The sequence below is a fragment of the Populus alba genome, chromosome 18, assembly GCF_005239225.2.
Source record: "Populus alba chromosome 18, ASM523922v2, whole genome shotgun sequence".
Classification (NCBI taxonomy): domain Eukaryota; kingdom Viridiplantae; phylum Streptophyta; class Magnoliopsida; order Malpighiales; family Salicaceae; genus Populus; species Populus alba.
The window spans coordinates 275,301-295,779 of NC_133301.1; the positions used below are offsets into that span (position 1 = coordinate 275,301).

At 32.9% G+C, this 20,479-nt stretch overlaps 2 protein-coding genes across 10 annotated transcripts; one reads left to right on the forward strand and one right to left on the reverse strand.

The window, feature by feature from the left end:
• Positions 1-8,434: 8,434 nt before the first annotated feature.
• Positions 8,435-13,966, forward strand: LOC118059474 (uncharacterized). Of its 4 annotated transcripts, XM_035072353.2 has the most exons (15): positions 8,439-8,769; positions 9,082-9,209; positions 9,318-9,389; positions 9,473-9,586; positions 10,004-10,072; positions 10,161-10,217; positions 11,126-11,179; positions 11,248-11,310; positions 11,470-11,532; positions 11,919-12,083; positions 12,162-12,317; positions 12,547-12,627; positions 12,745-12,806; positions 12,961-13,086; positions 13,711-13,966. In XM_035072353.2, exons 1-14 carry the CDS (start codon positions 8,592-8,594, stop codon positions 13,040-13,042), a joined length of 1,344 nt encoding a protein of 447 aa, XP_034928244.1. In that variant the 5' UTR covers positions 8,439-8,591; the 3' UTR covers positions 13,043-13,086; positions 13,711-13,966. The 4 variants fall into 4 exon arrangements, with proteins under 4 accessions (XP_034928245.1, XP_073262371.1, XP_034928246.1 ...); XM_035072354.2 differs by lacking the exon at positions 12,547-12,627 and having other exon boundaries at positions 8,435-8,769; XM_073406270.1 differs by lacking the exon at positions 10,161-10,217 and having other exon boundaries at positions 8,438-8,769.
• Positions 13,967-15,222: 1,256 nt separating this feature from the next.
• Positions 15,223-19,110, reverse strand: LOC118059475 (NAC domain-containing protein 92). 6 transcript variants are annotated; one of them, XM_035072358.2, is made up of 4 exons: positions 18,979-19,110; positions 18,411-18,627; positions 17,670-17,941; positions 15,223-16,030 (listed from the first exon to the last, which is right to left on the reverse strand). In XM_035072358.2, exons 1-4 carry the CDS (start codon positions 18,979-18,981, stop codon positions 15,479-15,481), a joined length of 1,044 nt encoding a protein of 347 aa, XP_034928249.1. In that variant the 5' UTR covers positions 18,982-19,110; the 3' UTR covers positions 15,223-15,478. The 6 variants fall into 6 exon arrangements, with proteins under 6 accessions (XP_034928249.1, XP_034928254.1, XP_034928248.1 ...); XM_035072363.2 differs by having other exon boundaries at positions 18,411-18,632; positions 18,979-19,083; XM_035072357.2 differs by lacking the exon at positions 18,979-19,110 and adding an exon at positions 18,829-18,972 and having other exon boundaries at positions 15,223-16,027.
• Positions 19,111-20,479: the final 1,369 nt, after the last annotated feature.

The following is a 20,479-nucleotide window of genomic DNA, read 5'->3' on the forward strand; positions in this document are numbered from 1 at the left end:
TTAGATGAGCTAGCTATTTTTTATTTTTAATCAAAAGGGAGATTAGAACTCTTTTAAGACTAAGAACATGTTTGGTGTATCGGTTGAACCATTGTTTTGCCAATTTTTAAGAAAGATTTTTGCTTCAAATATCTTTTTGATATGTTAGTATAAGATCCCACATTGACGAGTAATGATTTGGTAGTAGACCATATTAGTAGTACTGGTTGCTAACTTGTCAGACGCGTTTTAAAGCTATGAGGGGCCATCAAAAACAAATCTAGGTGGACAGTAAGACCCAAAACAGACAATATTTGATAGGTTGGGCTGAGCTGTGACATTTAATATCATATCTAATCTCATTGGCTGTTGTAAAAAATAATTTTTTAAAAGTAAAAAATATATTATTTTAATATATTTATAATCAAAAAAACACTTTGCAAAATAATTATTTTCACTATCCTCAACACAATTTGGCAATCATAGGGCTTTACTTATATATATATTAACTATAAACTAAAAAAGAAGGGAGTTTTACTGTATCTCTTCTCATAAATCATTATTAATTAGAATAGTGTTTTGCTTTGTTTTTTTTTTTTAAAAAAAAAAATATATGGAGCAAACACTGTACCACACATCAACCTTCTTTTTTTTTTTTCGTGCATTTTCACTCTTTTTTTTTCCTTTAGCAATTGATTTTTTTCTAATTTAGTTTTTATATTATATGTTTATGGGGTTTAGAGCTGATAATTTATTTTAATTTGTCTTTTATATAGTGATTGCAGTATCAAAAAAATATTTCAACTTCGTAATATGATTTATTTTTTAAAAAAGTTTAGTTAAATAAAAAATAATTTTAAAAAAACTAAGTTAATAAATTTTGTGGTGTCAATGGCCCGATTTAACAGTTTGGTGAGACAACCTTAGTTGTCTTGATTTGTGGGTTTAGCGGAGTATTTTTTTTTTCCTAATCAAACTTAATTATTTGATTGTCTATTTTTATTTTTATTATATAGTTAAAAAAATAGTTTCGGAAAAATAATATTTTATTAAATTTTAGAAAGTTCATGGGCCCGTTGAAGGGTATGACAAGTTTAAATTTTCTTTGTTTTTTTTATAAATTCATTTTTTTCAATTTTATCATTTGATATTGGACTGATTGAGAATCGAGTTTCATAGTTTGTTTTGTTTTGTTTTGTTTTCTATAATGTTATTATAATCTTTAAAAAATTCTCAATATTGGTTTGACGTTGATTTTGTGATCATCTATTTTTGTTGTTATATAATTAAAAAAACAATAATTTATATAAAAAAAACAAGTTATTAACCCCAATGAAGTTTATTACCTTGTTTGCGGGTTTGACGTGTTAACCCATGCTACCTAATTAATTGGTTTAATGGGTTTACACATCAAACTTGATAAGTTTTTTTTAGTTTATGGTCCTTTAATTTTACTAATTGTTTAGTGGGTTGATGATCGATTTTAAAAATATCTAATGTTATCATAAAATTAAAAAAAAATTAATTTATAAAAACAACAAAGTTATTAAACATATTGAAGTTCATAATTAATCCAGATTGCATGGTAATCAAGATTGATCTAATATGACATCGTCTCAATATAAAAAAATAATTGTCTTCAAGTTTTTTAAAATGTTATATCATATTTTTATCAACTATTTAAGTTATTTTGGATTCATTAAATCAAATAATTTATTTTGAAGTAACTTTTACATGATTTAATTTAAAAATTAAGCCAAATAAAAAAATAAATTATTAAATTTCAAGATTAAACCACTTGATTGCATCTAATAATATTATAAAAAATTCTTGATATTCTTATAATTTTTTTATATATAGAACAGCAGCAGAGCACGCACGAATATACCAGTATTTGCTATGTACTCTTCAGAATCATATCTCTACATGAAATATTTTATTCCTTCATGCAGCAGATCGTACCACTGCGGCTTGCACTATCACACCACTACTACTCCGTGCCTTTCTTGACTCCTTTTCGAAAGCGGGACACGAAATATCTAGAAAAGTGGGATCCCTTCTGGTAACCAAATCGAGTCAGTGTTGGATTGATTTAGCAATTTGACATGTTCTTGGCGGTGCTTTAAAGGCAGCCCTGTCCCTTGGCTAACACTATGGTCACTTGCTTTTTATATATATATTCTCCATCTCTATATACATTCGTCATCATTTTCTTTGCGGTCTATAAATATACACGGTGTTTTCAGTTTACAAGGGCATTCCAAATATATAAAGAAAAGATCGAGAGGACGAGTGTTCGCCTTGGGGGCTTGCATGAAGAGGCAGAGAGTGTGATTCAGCCAAGGATGACTTGCCGGCAGCAGGTAAGAGCAAAGCTCCGTTTTTGGAAGTTCAGGGATATCTTTACTTTTCCGGCCGGCAAGCTGTCCTTGGCTACATTGTACTCTCTTCTTCTCATGCAAGAACTACTTGGTAGCAAGAGCTAGCAAGAATAAGCTAGTCCAAATTAATGCTTGGCTCGATGAGTATTATATATATATATCAAGGCGTATACATGCAGTTTTATTATTATTATTATTATTATTATTATTTAAATAATGCTAGATATACACACAGAAACACAAAAAACTACTACCGGTATTTTTTTTTCTTAACTAAAAGGTATGCCATTCTCTCATTCCTTTATTTTTTTTTAATTATGATTATATATACTTTGATATATAAGATACACATGGCACGTCCCAGGTATGAGAAACTTTTTTATATAATATATAAACATCATATTCCGATTTAGTAATTGCTCTTGGAGAGAGTTTTGAAGTATATATCATTTATATGAACTTGCTGTCATAATTACCCAGAAATAGTCATATTGACAAGGATAGATGTGTGTCCGACAAAAGCAAATGAAAAAGGAGAAAATGTATGCAAATTGCGTTATCTCTATCATGCAAAGAATCACGTACTTTTTATCTTTTAATTTCAAGTGGCTACCCATTTTCCTCTGCATCCTTATCATAATCTTGCTGACGATCTCAGAAGCCCAAAAGTGCATTCTAGAGAGGACAGGGAAAGAAATCAAGCACCGAAATCAAATCATGATCAAAAAGTGCAAAAGCTATAACAATTATGCAATGCTCAAGGTCAAGGTGCCCACATGTGTATGATGACATTGCTTTAATGGCAGGGAACGAGAGAAAACATGTGTGGTTTAAATTTACGGCCAATGGGGCCAACCCTGGAAAAATAATTGCAACTGTGTAAGCACGAATTTTATTTTCTAAATCTATGATGCATTTGAAATTAGATCTAAAGGAGGTTGTTTTAATTATTTTTTTAATCCTTCTTTGTTCTTGCTTCTTCTCCGTTTGAAATGAGATTGAATGATATGGTGTGGAGCTAGAGTACTGCTCCTTGCCACTACCTAGAATCAACCATGGCTTCCCAGCTTGAAATCAACCCTCGAACCTTGGAACAAACCACCACATAACAACCCATAGAATCAGCCGCAAGAACAACCAATTCAAGCCAGACCCCCGAGCAAGATAGTAACATCAAACCACAAAAAGAAATTGCAGCTAATGCTTAGTCATGTTGAAGAACAGTAATGCTTTGACCATATCCTCTGCACAGAGCAAGTCCTTAAAAATCTCCCCTGTAACCTTGTAAGAGCTTAGAAGTCAGCTCTTACTTCCCTTCTCAACCCATTCTTTCCTTTTCTAAGATCTTCTGTAGTGATTCAAAAATCAACAGATTTTTATCATCTTGCTTCAAGATATATAGCCCTTCCAATATCCCAGCAATTGATGGCCTCCTATCTCCACTACTCTTGAAGAATTGTTGTGTCCGCCTCGAATCCGAGTTGAGTTCTTCTCCCATGGCATCTTTATCTCGTACCAAACATAGCACTCAAAGATAGACACCCCCAATTTCTTTTTCCTTTTAACTAGTCTTCCTTTCTTTCTTTATATTCTCCATATACTTAATCTCCTCAGGCTAGCTCTGCAATATCTCCTCATGTTCCTGCACATCGGTGAAATAAACTGGACAACATGGTTTCTATTCTCATTGCTTAATTTGATTAATACACGACACTGGATTGGTGAGTTCAACATCCCCAGGGCCTTCACAGGATACATCTTTACTATCCTCGACACACCCAGCACTTTCCAAATTTGCATTCCCAGGTTCATCATCACGTTCTAATCGAACACAATTTTCCATATATAGCACTAGAAACCTCCTCATTCAAGCTCTGAGAGCTCTCAAAGGAAGAAGAATCATTTTTTCTTGCCCGCTTCTTTACAATTTTCTTCTTAATTATCCATCCAGGTTCCATTAACTTTCAAGCACAGTTCTTCTGTTATTTTTATAGCATTTGACTGAACCATCTACGTCAAAAACTGAGGTTTAAAACAATGCTCAAGTCTCGTCAGTTGAAACAGATGAGGCTAGGCAGATGCGTTCAATGATAGCTACTTCAGAGAAGATGTGGCTAAATTGTATAGTTGGTGATTAGAAAAACACCATGGATTAGATAGCGATTAATTACTATCGTGGAATTGTGGAATCGAGGGCAAAGACAGTTGGGGTAGAGAAAATATCTCTTCGTGTCGATATAAACTAGATGAGTGACTCCGCTGTGCTGTTACTGTTAGTTAAGTCAAATTTATTTTTTAATGTAAAAAACATTTAAATATTACTAATTTATTTTAGTAGGAAAAAAATAAAAAAATATTAAAATAAATTTTGACTAAATATAATTTCAAATAATATTTTTTTAAGATTAAAATAACAAAATATTGAATTAATCTTGGACAACCTGGGTAGGCTAATGTTTCAAATCAAATTCATGACCTAGGTTATGAGACTATAAAAATCATATAGGAAACAAATCAAAATAAATTATTAAGTCTAATTTTTAATTAACATAATATTAAAGGATAAAATTAAAAAAAATCAATTAAAAAAAACTTAAAAAACAATCCGAATTAACATGTCAAATTTATAATCTGGATTATAAGACCGAGATAACCCAATAAAAAACAAATTGAAACAAATTACAAATTATTTATGCACAAGTGTCTTAATCTTTTTATACAGTAACTAACCTCTATGCCTTCTTCCAAATGTAAAGGTTTGAGCTTGCACCACAATAATATCTTAATATATAATTAGAGAGTGATATCACTAATTTAGATTTAGATTTAGATTTCGAGCCATTTATCTAAAATGACATTACCATCTAAACTAATTAATTAGCACAGAACCTCTTCTTTTAATGGAGCATAGACTCCTAAATATTGATTTTCCAAAGCCTTGAACCTTTCCCTGACTTCTTGTGAGCTTTCTGATCAGAGGAAATCGCATGCTGCGAGCTTGCTAATGTCTTTAAATTGAGAGTGGAAGGTAACTGATATATTGATCTCGCAAATACACCCCCCGTTTACTATCATCATTGACTATAATTCCCAATGCAAACACTTGTTTTCAGCCCAAATTAGGATATATATACTTAAATGTTATATAGAAGAAATAATTAGATGGGTCAATATTTTACTTCTTGAGAGAGAGAGAGAGAGAGAGAGAGAGAGAGAGAGAGAGAGAGAGAGAGAGAGAGAGAGAGAGAGAGAGAGAGAGAGAGAGAGAGAGAGAGAGAGAGGTATTTTTTATAGGCCCCGTTTGTTTGCAGGAAAGTGAATTCCTTTTGGAAAATGAATTCCGGGGAAAGTGAATTCCTGGAAAGTAAATTCCGGAAAAGTATTTTCCGATGTTTGGTAGTGTTATGGAAAACATTTTCCAGATGGAAAATGAATTGGAAAATAATTTATTAATAAATTAATTTTTTTTTTCAAATTTATCTAATATATATAAAATATTTAATCACCTACAATAAAAAAAAAATTAAAATGTATAATGATGAATTTTTTTTATTATATTCTATATTCATACATAACTTATTTTATAAAAATATAACTATATATATCATATCATATTATAAAGAAATAAGCTTGTGAAATATTTTTTGCTATTCTATGAAACCATTTATAATTTCATTACGTACGAAATACATCCGACAAAAACTATAGTTTTAATAATATTTTTAGCATGTAATAAAATTGGATAAAATATTAAGGTATAAAATTCACTCTAAACTATTTTTTTTAAAATGTTAAAAAAATAACACACTTATAAAAAAAAAAAAAAAGTCCCCGCAGGCAGTGAACAGTGCACTAAACCTGCATTGTTCACTATTTTTAGTGAACAGTATGCAAAACACTGTTCATGTTAATTGCACTGTTCATTGAACAGTGCAATTAACATGAACACTTACAGAAAAAAACAAGACAACGCAGCACTGGCCCATGTCAGGAAAGTGTTTTCCGAGAATTAAAAGCGGAAAACACTTTTCTTATGTTAAACTTAACATTTTCCTTTGACTGGAATTACATTTCCTTTGACTCACTTTCCATGTATTGCCAAACATGGAAAAGTGAGGAAAATGGTTTTCAGGAAAGTGAATTTCTGGAAACAAACAGGGACATAATATTAATCTAGATTGATATGGTTCAATCAAAATAACATCATTTTAAAAAGAAATTAAATCAAGTTTTAATCAAGTTAATTCTTATCTGATTTTTTTAAAATTTAATTTTAATTAAATCTCGAGCTGACGGCAAAGCTAGTTCAAGTTTAATAAAAGCCTTTGTCTATATTACGTATTTATTGGGAGGGGAAATTAAAAGATTGGCACTTCTTGGATGTGGTACATGGCTACTCTATTATCATTTGGCTATAAGGGGACGAGTTCCTAATGATATGGTATTAAGTTCTCTCTTCATGAAAGGAACTCTAAATTTACGTTTTTTTTTTTTGTTTTGTCGAGGTAAACTGTTATTTATGTAGGGAGATTATATAATAATAGCTTGCGAAACTGATCAGGGCTACAGAAAGCCCGGTCCAAACTTCCCAGGTTCCGAAATCTGATCAGACCTGGGCTGGGCATTACTGGGCAAAGTTGAAGCCTTGTTGATGCTGGGCTCATATGTGGTGAATTAAGAGCCCAGGTCCACCTGGGTTGAAGCCCAGTAATAGCTTTTCATGGTATTCAAACTAGAAAACATCTTAATCTTCCAAATAAATCTAAATAGCATGTAAGATCAATTAATAAAGTAATCCAGTAGTTTTCTAGAAAACTAGAGTCGGAATAAGAAAAGCTATATTATCTTTGTTCAAGTACAATATTTCTCTATCTAAAAAAACTAGTTTTTCGGTTTTTAAATTCATACTAAGTTTAGAAAACACAATTTAGAAATTCTCTATAGTTTTCTTTTTATAGGTTTTCTGTTATTTTTCAAATAGAAAAAAGACATGAACAGCACTATTTTTTTTCTTTTAGAAATGTAAGCGATTAATTTTTTTTCATTTTCATTTTTAGTTAAAAACGCAGTAATAAACCATTAATAAATATGAGCCAACAATTCTGCATATGTTTTAGCTTCGGTCTTTGTGTCAAACCTAACCTCTCTCATTCAAATACGTCACATATAAAACTTTACTCAACAACCACCACCTGTCTTGCCTTAAACTGTTTGAGAGTGTAGTTAGATTTTTTTAAAAAATATTTTTTTATTTAAAAATATATTTAAAATAATATTTTTTATTTTTAAAAATTTATTTTTAATTTTAATATATTAAAATAATTTAAAAATACTAAAAAAACATCAATTAAAATAAAAAACTCAATTGCGAAAACTTTGAAGTTTTTATTCTCTGTAATGCATACAATAAAACTCAATTGCTCTTGCCAAATTCTCAACCACAATCTCTAATAATCTTTATTAACCCTCTCGTATTTTTTTTTATATAATTATATATTTGAAATTATTATCCCCTTTACCCAAGAAATCTTAACCCCAGTCGAAATTTTAATTTTAGTTGTAAAATCTGATTTAACAAATTATTTCATAAATTTAAGGTTTAAACAAGGTCATTAAATCAATAAAATAACTTAATTTTCTAATAAAACTAAAAACAAGTTATTTTTTCTTAAAAAAAAATAATTTCTACTCATAACTCTGTTTTTTTAAGATTGATAAAAGATTTTTTTACTTTGTATTTCAAGTGAGTTTTAAAAATATATTTACTATAAAATATTTTGAAATTAATAGTTTTTTAATAATTTTAATATGTTGATATTAAAAATAAAATAAAAAATTATTTTAATATATATATATATATATTTTTTTTTTAAAAAAATACTTTTAGAAATCGACATGATCACTGTACCTTCTTGTAAAAATGGCCGAAACTCACAATAGCCACGTGTAAATAACCCTAACTCCTTTTCAAAGCCTCCAACCGTCAGCAAACATGAAAAAGTGGAAATAGCAATGGAAAAACAAATTAATTAATTAATTAAATAACTAATAAATAGCCTTTCTGGTCCTGCTCCATTCACGTTTATTTCTTTGAATTGATATTTTTTATGCTCCTCTCCTCCTAGCTCAACACGTTCCAACCTGACTCAGTATAATAGCCAAACAAACCGAAACTAAACTATCTATCCTCTCTTTTTTTCTCTCCGAGTTGCCTTCAGCGAGTTTGAGTTCATGGCGGCCTCAAAACTCGCTTTTCTGTCAATTCTCTTCGTTTTTGCCCTAATCTTCACCGCCGTCGGTGTCAGGGCTGATGTTGATGATGATAGTACAGCTGAGTCGGCTGCTGCCGTTGATTCGTCCGCGTTGAAGATCGAATTTGATCAACTCAAGTCTAAGATCCACGCACTCGGTTAGTTCTTTTATTTCTAATTTTGCTTTTTATGAATCTGAGACTTTCGTGAAATTTTGAAGTTTGAATCTTAGGTTTTAGATATTATCGATGAAAGAAAGAATCTCATCTTCCATAGAAAGCATAATTTTTATTAATTTTTGAGTGGTTATAGCAGGTTTGTCTGTGATCAGGGTGATTAATAAATAACGAATGCAAGGATTAGAAAAATCAAGCCAGATATATTAATTAATCAATGTTTAGTTTTCTGGATTTAAAACAATTTTTTTTAAGAAATATTTTCACTAACCGTGTGGTTGTTGGGTTATGAAGAATCTCATATCGATGAGAAAACAAAAGAAATGAATGGTAAGGATGTCATGATAGCGCAGAAGGAGACCATTATTCAAGAGAAAGTTGATAGCATTGCGTCGCTGCAGAGTGAAATTTCATCTCTTAAGGTATGCGATGTTTTGGATTAGTCGTTTCGCATTATGGAAATAGGTTTCAATTGCATGCTATGACGAGGCTTTTCTTATTTTATTTAATTTATTTTTGTTGCTAAACAGAAAAAAGGGAAGATTGATGCTCAGGAGCTAGTTGGGAAGGCGCATGCACGTGCAGGCGAGCTAGAGAAACAGGTTTATTATTCTACTGGGTAGCCAAAGCTATTGACTTTGGAAGAAGTTTTGGGTGCCTTAGTAACTGTTAGTTCTTTATGCAGACGGTGAAGCTCTCTAAGGAATTAGAAACACAACAACAGGAAAACGAGGCCCTGGAAGCCAGAGCAAGTGAAGCTGAAAAGAAGATTAGTGAATTGAACTTTAAGCTAGCAGATGTAAGTGTTTGTCGGTGTTACTGGAAATGCATAAAGTTTTGGAATGATGAAACAGCTTTAGTCCTTCCCTGTTCTCAGACAAGGCATTTTATTTACAATTTTGAAGAGTTTTAATGGTCTTTTGACTTTAATGTCCTACCTGGCTTTAACACCTGTTTAATTTGATATGCTAATGGATCCCCAAAGGTGTTCATCAGTGTCATGTGCATGCATATGCATATGCTCTTCTTCAGCTACTTAAGTCCTATACTTAATTGTGGTATCACACTTACTTTTCTCATATTTCAACATATTACTGCCTGTTTCTTTTTTCATCTTGGCACCAACTTCTTTTTCATATTTATAATCTGAGTTTGTCCTTCAATTTCTTAGTTTGTTATGGTTAGTAATGTGATACATAATGTCTTTGCGTTATAGCTTGAAAAGATTAATGTGGAGCAGAAAAGCAAAATCCGTAAAACAGAACGTGCTCTTAAAATTGCTGAGGTATCATACTATCATTTAAAACTCGCATCATGCTTAATGCTGGATGATGGTGATTCTTATACGTGATTTCCTTTTCTGTATGTCTTAGGAAGAACTGATAAAAACAAAATCTGAGGCCATTTCAAAGGCCAAAGAGTTAATGGAGGTAATGAATTAATGGATTTGTTTGCCATGCTCATCCATCTTTTATGTTCTTACATACTTTTCAGATGTTATATTTGAAAATGCTAGTTTAAATCATATGATGAACGATCTGTCCATTTGGTTTTGAAGTTCTTGGATTTTCTCTGTGCTACTGTGAAATTATAGATAATAGTAGCTGAAGGAAAATCCATATATGTCATCTGAATATGGATTTTGATGTTCTCTGCAAGCCATGAAACTTTGGAGCATAGACTGTACACTTATGAAAGTTCTCTTCATGTTTTATATGCTTTCCTATGTTGATAACACCTGCTCAAATAGCAGCAGGGCTTTTGGCAAGTGTGAGAATTTTTTTTACTGAAGTTCACCTCAGATCATGAGAGAACATGGAAGTGACAACATGGTAATATCCTGACAGGAATGATACCCAATAATTTGCGAAATTGGTAACCAATTTTGGTTTTAGTTCTTTAATGTAGCATGTAAACAAAAGGTGCAAATAGCAGTAGACAAGCAAATACAGAAGGCCTCAATAAGAAAAGATAGCATCTATACAACAAGAACTTTGTGCGACTTTTATCCCTGACAAAAGGGAAATTTTTTTTGTCTTCCATTCCTGCATTTAGGTTCATTGGATGATTTGGAAATCCAAATTCTACTTCAAGGATTCGGTTGAATATGGAAGCTTTTTTTGTTCATTATTGTACTAGTATGTGTGCATTATATGATATATATCACATGCTTTGGCTTCTTGAACCTTGTTCATTGCATAGGACAATTTTTTTTTCTATACATGCTTTGGTTCTTAAAATTAATACTGTTTGCTAGAGGCTCATCAAAGGAGGATCTATTTGAGACCCGAATTTGGTGTCAAGAGTGAGCTAATTCATAGTTGTGTCTTATGACCAGGTTCACGGGGCATGGCTTCCACCTTGGCTTGCTGTACAGTTGATTCGTTGGCAGGTGATATGATGCCTGTATGGTAGTTTGTAAAATATCTTGTCATGTGTGTTAATATCATCTCTTTTCAGTCTCTGGCACAGACACATTGGAGTGAGCATGGAAAACCTACCATGGAACTGGCAATTCAAAAGGTATAATCTTTTGGTTGTTGGATGGTGGTTTACCATTTTTGGTGGTGTCTGTTTACTATTTAGTTATGGTCCTGTGGTTAAATGCTAGCACCTCCTGAAAAAACCACCTCCATTGTAAAATGATGTATAGTACTAAAATACAATGTTGACTCTTTGTAGGCCCTGGAGAAAAAAGCCCAAGCTGAAAAGTGGGCTGAGCCACATGTGGAAACAATTAAAACTGTAAGCTTTCTTTCTATGTTTTCCAATTTTCCTCTCATTTATTAATTGTTGGGAGTTTAGACCTGATTTTTTCGATGCAGTCTCGTGTTTTACCTTGTGTAATTGACTTGAGGAGCCTTTTAAGACTGATTAATTTTTAAGCAGTGCAATTGACTTGAGAATCCTTTTAAGGCTGATTAATTTTTAAGCAGCATCTTCTGTTGTTCCGTAGACTAATTGAAATTTGGCTTGGAAAAAGTTTGAGGGAACCAGTAGCTCTGCACTGTTTATTATTTGTAACTTAAATTTGTTGCTTGAATGCTAATCTTTGGTGTTAACTGATTGGCCGAGTAAATGAAGAAAACTGGATGTGTGCACTTATTAATTGCTTGCTTTTTTGCATGAAGAAATGGGTCCCAGCTATTAAAGAGCAATGGGTTGTGATTACTACACAAGTTAAGCCTCATGTGCAATCATTAACTGCTAAAACAGTTGAAATTTATGAGGCCTCAAAGACTACAGTCACTCCACACATCATCAGAGTACAAGAAATAGCTGATCCTTACTTTCAGGTGTGTGTGCTGTTATATGTCCCTTATTGTATATCTACCACCTTATCTTTCATCTAATATGTTTAAATTTGATCACAGGAAGCTAAAAAGTTCAGCAAGCCATATATTGATCAGGTTGCTACCAAGACAAAGCCCCATGTTGATAAAGTTAAAGTGGCTTTGAAGCCCTACACGAAAGAGGCAGTTCATGCATATGGGAAGTTTTTAGAATCTGCAACCACATACCACAATCAGGTATCAGTGCTGTTTTATTCATCTTTGTTGCCGTGCTATGGTTGACTGCGTGCTTGATATTAGAATGAATCCTGATTCTATATTGTCTCTATGAGTATGCTAGTCAAATGGATCATATTAAGTGGTTTCTTTTGCTATTGTTATTGGAATGTACATGGAACCATGACTTAACATCTTGGCCTGGAGAAATACCATGACTTCATGCTTGTGCTTTGATTTTTTGGTTAAGGTGCAAGTCACTGTACAAGAGACACTGGAAAAGCATGAGCTCACAAAACCACTTGCAATGAAAGAGTTGATCTGGTTCATTGTATGTATTCGTGGTTGTTTATTTTGACCTTTTTTTTATTGAATACTTTTCAGCGAACTAACTTAATGAATGCAGTTTCTCAATATTAATTAAGGTATTCATCTTCCAATGTTGCAGGCCTCTGCTTTGTTGGCCCTACCTGTCATTATTTTGGCCAGAGCTTGTTCTTCCATCTTCTGGTCAGTGTCCTAATTAGCTATTATTCACTTTGATATCGAATTTTCTGTCTGTCTCGTTTTCATTTACGGTTTATCAATTTTTTGGGCAGCAACTTGGATTTTTGATTAGTTTCATCCACAGCTTAATTAAATGTTGTTGACCTGAAATTTGCAGCCAAAAGGCAAAGAAACCTGCTAGAAATGCTCACGCCAATCCCTCTCGTCGCAAGCCTAAACGGGGGCATTCAGACAAGTAGACTTTTTGGTGCATTGCTGGGATTTTCCATTGCAATTTATTGTGGTACGTGTCATCATAAGCATTGTGTGGGACATGGAATGGTTCCACATTTCTTCTCTCCATAATTTAACTGTGGGTCGGAGCAACTTGAGTCATTTAGTTGACAGTTAAAAGTTATTTGGATTCTTGGCATGGCATTGAGTTGAGGGTCAGTTTGGATGTACACATACAGGCTTCTAAATGTGTTTAGGATGCTACCCTTCATTGTCTCGTGGGACTTAGATTTGCCACTTCTTCAAGTTTGTGTATATATCAAATCATTGATACTGCTGCAACTGCAGTAATGATTGTCAAAAAAGCTGTTAATTTCTCTTCCCTCCTTTTCTCCGCCAAGATGGGAGGTGAGAAGGTCATGACTTGATATGCTCGATGGGTTAATTACGTGAATGGTTATAATTTGGAGTAATTAATGACTTTGGAGGAGTGAGCCAAATTAGCATCGGTAGACATTTATTTTTATCTGCCACACTGTAGATTACTAGTCATCATTTTCGGTACACAAGATTGACATTGTTTGTCTAATTCGTGTGTGCCACCATAAATGCCAGAAATTATGCTTTTGGACAGGAATTTAACCTTGTGTTGCTATGAGATGGTGACTTAATTCAGAAATTTTGTTTCCTGCAGATGGGACTTGTGATCTTTGCATGGGCTTTGGGGACTGATTTTCCATCCACGGAGCACCTGCAACTGCAATTTCTTGCCTTTTAGTCTTTGTGAAGAATGTCTAGAACCTTTCACACTAAAAAAGTTTAGATGTATTTTGAGTCATGTTGGTAGAGACCTGAGAGTTGTAATTTATTTTTTATTCTTCTCAATTTACAGTTGAAATGACTGAAATCTTCCCCATCATTTTGTTTGTTACTAGAATCATGTTTGTTCAGCCATATTTGTTTAAACATTACTGGTAATCCTTTCTGGCACATGTAGTCTCGGACCGCCAGTACTGGTATAACTTGGGGCCATCAGCAATGGCCCTATGAGTGAGGTTCGTCGGCCCATTGGTATGCGAAAAAGTTAAATTTGAAGATGGGTTGGCCACCCGTAGAGCAGCTCTTGCTGCCTTTGTTAGATACTTTTATGGATCGGCCCCTGGATATTTCGGTTTTATGATCAATGACTGACCCAGAGTTTGCAGCCTAGTTTAAACTTTTTGTTTTTCATTTACAAGGTTCGAATCCCAGATATCTTGGAGGTAGAGCATCCCTTGTTCCTTTTAGTTATCTTCTTGTAAAGGGGCAAGGGGAGGGGCGTACAGGTTAAACGCCAAAAGATAACTTTCTATCTGGTCAAATGCCCCATGAGGAACCTAGCTACTCTAGTAAGCAAGAGTGGTCAAGGATATAGTTGGAGTGGTCAATGATATAGTTGGGTTAGGTTTTTGTTAATTATTGTATCCAATTTAATTTATAATATTTTACAAATTTGATTCATTCAAATTTCTTCGGACATGAGCAGTTAGATATATTAGGAAGGGCTGATTTTTTATTTTTTATTTATAGATATCACAAATATTTATTGTTAGGTTTATATTGTCAGGTTATAAGTTATAAATTGTAACAAATAATTTAGACTTAATATATTAGCTAAATTAATCGACTAAAATGAAAGAATTAATTATGAAAAAAGGATACAAAATATAACAGAAAGAAAAGAAAGAATGAAGACGTATATTGTTTGGATTGAGTTGGCTGAGTTTTAAAAATACTAACTCATTATCTAACTCAAGATATTTGTTTTTTAAATGATTTATCTACTGTAATCTATAATATATTATCCGAATTTAATGAATTGGATGGAGTTAGATAATGCAAATCCTACTGGTAGTCTATATTATCATGATGATAGTTTTGAACAGCCTTAATTACTGGTGTGAATCTTGAATTACGTATTTGTATTGATATACAGGCGGGGCCAGGAATTGGTATACAGATGTGGAGTTTTTGCAGCACCACCACCTACTCTTCAAGCCTCTATATATGTTTACTTGTATATTTTTTAATTTGTAGGATCAGCCTTCAGCTTTGTCAGGCGTTTCATTTACCAGACCGCAAGCAAGCATGATCATTTGTTGGACTTATTGTTTGTTTTGTGCTCGCTTTTTTGATGAAATAAATCATTTGTCGATGACTAACAATATTTAAAAAAACTCAAAGAGGGGATATATAGAAAACGAAGATGCATTACAGCGAGTTCAATTCCTACGTAAAAATATCAAAATATCACGACTCCAAGTTTCTGGGCATTTTTCTTTCTTAATACCCGTGCTTAGACAATGAACATAAATATTGGGAACTGAAACATGCTTAAGCCTTAATCTATTGCATACTAGCTACTTAGCAAACTTGTCGAATTTGCATATGATCATCTGAATACTCTCTCTCTCTATCTGATCTCAATATGCAGGCCAGTAGTTCTCCAAATCCATGCAATGTTGCATGCCCATGAATCTGTTGCTAGGCCCATTTGCATTGTTCATTTCTGCACCATAAGCAGCCTGCTCTACAGCATAAGAACTAGTACTGGTCATCATGGAGGGTGTCACATCGTGTTGATTCATAACCGGAGGTGGCATTGGTCGCAGAACCGGTTGTGAGGTAGCCCCTCCAAGATTCAAGTTCAACCCTGATACAGTAAAGCATCCTCCTGCTCCTCCTCCAACGGAGTAAGGATTATTCAATGGGGATTGCATTGGTAGATTAATACCACTTGAACCACCAGCCCTGAAAACCCTTGCAAGCTCTGCCTGAAGTTCTGCATTACCCATCATGTAGTTTCTTCCAATGGGGAGCTGGAAGTTGTCTGCAGCTTGCATCATCTGTGAAGGCATAACACTTGGTCCTATTTCGAGGTTGTATAAGGGATTTCCTGCTCTTGATTGGTTTGAGGGATATTTCTTCGCTCCTGCACTCTTTTGGAAGATGCGGCAAACCACCCATTCATCCTGCTGGATCCACAATTCCACATACAGCACGTATAGTTATATATGCTAATAATATATATTTTGGGAACAATAAATGAAAATATTTTCCTTTTGCTTTCTGATATTAATTTGTGTCCTAGCTATAGTGACAAGATGTGATACCTCTTTTGACTCATGATCAAATCGAAGAGGACAATATATCTTAATTGTTTTTTTAGTTTTTCTTTTTGTTCAAATAAAAGGTTTTCTTTTTCTAGAAATGTTCAAATAGTAGATTTTGAGCACCTTATGGAATGTTTCCTTTAGTATAAGAAGCATAGAGACTAATTATCGTAAATTTAAATCAATTCACCCATTTTTTACTTTGCTGTTTAAAAAATATCCTTTGGTATATTACATGCACTTTTCTACATGCTTGAATTAGTATTTTTTTTTCCCTTTACTCCAATAAGTTGACTTGATTTTTTCTTTATTTTAAGAAGTTGACTTAATGATTAGGAAGGTATGGTTTTTTTTTTTTTTATTTCACAGGTTAAATTAACTAGGGTTAACATTTAAAAATATTTATTAATTTTTTTCAAAATATATCAAAATTTAGGGATTTAAGATTGTTCGACGACTCTAGGTAGATGTAAAAATTGGTTTGAGGATATTTTTTTTATTTTAAAAAAAATTATTATGGATAATTGAAGCTATTAAAACTACTTTTCTACCTACTTAAATTATTATTATTATTATTTAGAATTGAGGCTGTTAGATCTAGGAGAGTATATTTGTTATACTCAATTGAAATTCTTCTATATTTATACTATATTTATTATTTATTAGATAATATTTTTTAATATCTACACCATATTTATTGAATTTATGATATCCAATTCTCTATTATCTAAGTAATATTTATTATTCAATATAAAACAAAAAAAATATTATATATGTGTGTGCGTGTCATACTAATGTATATATTTTGGGGTCGGGTTTTGTATAAAACTCAACAATATTCATTATTTGGATGAAGTAATTATTTATTTATTTTTTCATTCAACTCATTTGAGTAAGTTAGTATCCATCAGGTAATGGAAAATTGTGATCCATAATTAATTAAACTTAATTTAAATATATAATAACCGAGTTTAAATTCTTTCCAAAACTTTTAAATCACAAATGGGTGTTCATATCTTAATATCTTGTATTGCTTTGTTCACTAACAGAGTAACAGCTAGTAACCAGCTAGAATCTATTTCGTTTTCAAGGTGATTTCTCTGGAGCTATGAAATGAATAATTAATGGAAAATCAAAAGAACCAAAAACTATATTATTATGCAAAGAATATATATCTTAAAGACAAGATTTATCCTCAACTCTACCATACTAAATCATATTCCCTTAATAAAAAGGTGATGAAAGAGCTCAGCTCGCCCTGTAGCAGTCATTAATTTCTAAGAAGATCCTCGGAAAATTAATGGCCAGTAAAAAACATGTTAACAAGACAAAACCAACTATTTTCCATGCACTTTTTGAGAAAGATTATTGGTCCTTGGAGAAAAATTTCAAAAAATATGTATGATTAATTTCTATATTTTCCATGAATAAATATCATGTAGGGTTTCAAATTCTTCACAATATAATGAACAGAAACAGGCACACACACAGAGATATATACCTTGGAAGCTCTAAAGGCAGCTTTAGCGTGGACACGATATTCATGCATGACCCAATTGGTTTTCTCTCCCCTGGGAGCTCTCCCTCTGTAGAAAACCAACGTCTTCTTCATCCCAACTAGCTGTGACGTGACACTGTTGAAGATCTCCTTATCTTTTCCGGTAGTCTTCCAGTATCCGGTATTTGTTGCCCGGTTTGTTCTCACACCAGTTGGATATTTTCGATCTCTAAGACTGAAGAAATACCACTCCTTTTCTCCCATTTTTGCTTTTCCTGATTAAGAGCCAACAAATTTGAAACAATCAAGGATCTACTCATAGATTATACATTAAGGAATTTGCTTATGTTTGGTGAGAAATTAAGAGAAACAAGAGAAGAGATGTATTAATTGTATAAGAAGATAGATCTATGATCCCAAAGTAGAACAAAAAATTGAATATGGTTATTTATGTCAACACTCTTGTCAAAATTGTATCATAAGCCATTTGAAAACCCTAAATCGTGTTGCAAACCCTAACTCATAAGTGATGAGGGAAAGGAAAAAAAATCATCAAGCCATCATGGTTTGAAAGGATAAATAGAACGGATTTTGACAAATCAAACATTTTCTTCTTGAAGGTTCGCTAGCTGCTTGATTTCTTCTTTTAAAAACTCAAAAGCTGGAAAACAGATTGATGGATCAAGCCAATTTCAAGCTGATTTTCAAGAGTGCTCTAGCAACTAGATCTCAAGTCAAAACTACCTGGAAGATCCCATGGTTCGCACTTGTTGAGATCTACATCACCGATGGCTCTACATGAGAAATCTGCATCTGAAATCTTGTTTTGAAGATAGTAAGTTATGAGCTCTTCATCTGTCGGGTGAAACCGAAATCCCGGTGGCAAAGTCTCCTCCTTTGCATCTCCTTCCATGCCCTTCTCCTTCCCAATTTGTTTCTTCCCTTTATCACTTATAGGATTCTGTACTACATCGAAACGACATGGATGAAATGATCAAAATTTCCAAAACCCTAAAACCATAAAATTTGAAAAAAAAAAACATTTAAGCTCTTATGTGTTACGTACAAAGGATCAAATATCTTCCCAAGTAACAGGAAAGATGATCCAAGAAATGAAAAACTTGTTTGGAACAAAATTTTTGATAGCTAACTAGTAGCTTACTTGCATGGATACCAGACAAGATTCTTCGGTTAGCTAGGTTTCGATATTTCTCATATGATCAACATCATTAGTTTTTGATAAAATATGGATAACTTGAGAGACTCTAGACAACAAAAGCAGTATACAAAAGTTAAACCTTTTCTTGCTTACCATGCACACGAAATCAGCTGGGAATTTAAGCTCTGAAATCAAGAAAAGATACGAAGGTGTGTGTCTATGAAGCTCTCAACTACTATGGGTCTTCACATACAAGGTGGTATAGGAATGATTTTAATAAGATGGAAGGTCATAGAAGAAATCCTTGTTTAAGATACTATATATTATATTATATTTAGCTGCAAATATGTTATGCAACTAAATTAAAACAACATGACCTAAAATAATACCAGGCTGTAACAAATTAATAGCGATAAATGTAGAGTGATAAATATAATAAATAAATCTATCAAAACATATGTTTCATTATTTGAAAACAAAAATTTATTAGATCATAATTTAAATCTCTATTTTTCAAATATGTAAGGGTTTTTATAGACCAACAACCGCATCGATTGATTTGGCTATACCTCTACCCTACATTTATCGGTGTTAATTTGAATAATTTATCATTATAAAAAAACAAATATAGTATAGTTTAATATGAAGATTTGGACATGCAAGTAGGACGACGAAGTTGCAATCACTATATTGTCCACTGATGCACGTAAACCCCCGTTTCCACTGGGGCAAAAACAACATCCCAACAAGCCACGTGGTCGTGGGGCCCTTACTTGAATCCATATGCCTAATAACCAATCGGTTTCTTCCACATCAGCAAGCCACGACTGCCCTAGTCTTGTTCCAATGGTAGTGAACAATAAGGTAGAAAGAGTCAAAAAAAAAAAAAAAAAAAACACAGGCGGCTCCTCCTAATTTGTGCATTTCATTCATTGATTAGTCTATGTTAGCTAGGGTTTCATTTCAGCTTAGTCCATTAGCTTAGGGTTTGCATCTCCATAGATTTATAGCATTGTGTTTCATGAAGGGTAAAAGAAGGCACACCAAATCCCTGTATTTCAGTCAATATTTGCATTTCTCCATGATAGGTAGAAGAGAGAACGACGACTAGCTGGCATAGCTAGCGAAGGCAGAAGCCATATCTATAGCCCTTGATTTAAAAACATGATGCCCTTGAATTCGAGGGAAAGAAAATATGAAAAGTGATGGGAAATCTTGGAAGCCAAAGAGAGAAAATGACTAGCTTGAGCACTACTACGCTTTTGTACTTTCTTCATGAAAATGCTTCTTTGTATGGAAGGTCTTCGTTTTGGTACTTTCTTGTACGACCATAAATTCACACCAGGCACTTCACTCATCAAATAATAATAAATAATAATAAAAAACCCTAGGCATCACCAGTTTATACATAATAAAAGAAAGAAAGCTGAATGATTAATGCTCAATTTTCTTTTGGGTATCTCAGTCATAGTAATGAAATCCGGCTCGTACCCAAGCTAGGCACGAGTCGCGATGAATCAAAACAAGTTTGTTTTCAGTTTTTTCAAAGTTAAAACACGTTTATTTTGATTATGTCAATTAATCATGCTTTATTTGTCAATTAATGATGTAGATGCTACTGCCTGGCCTTCCTCAGACGGAATATTTTGGTTTA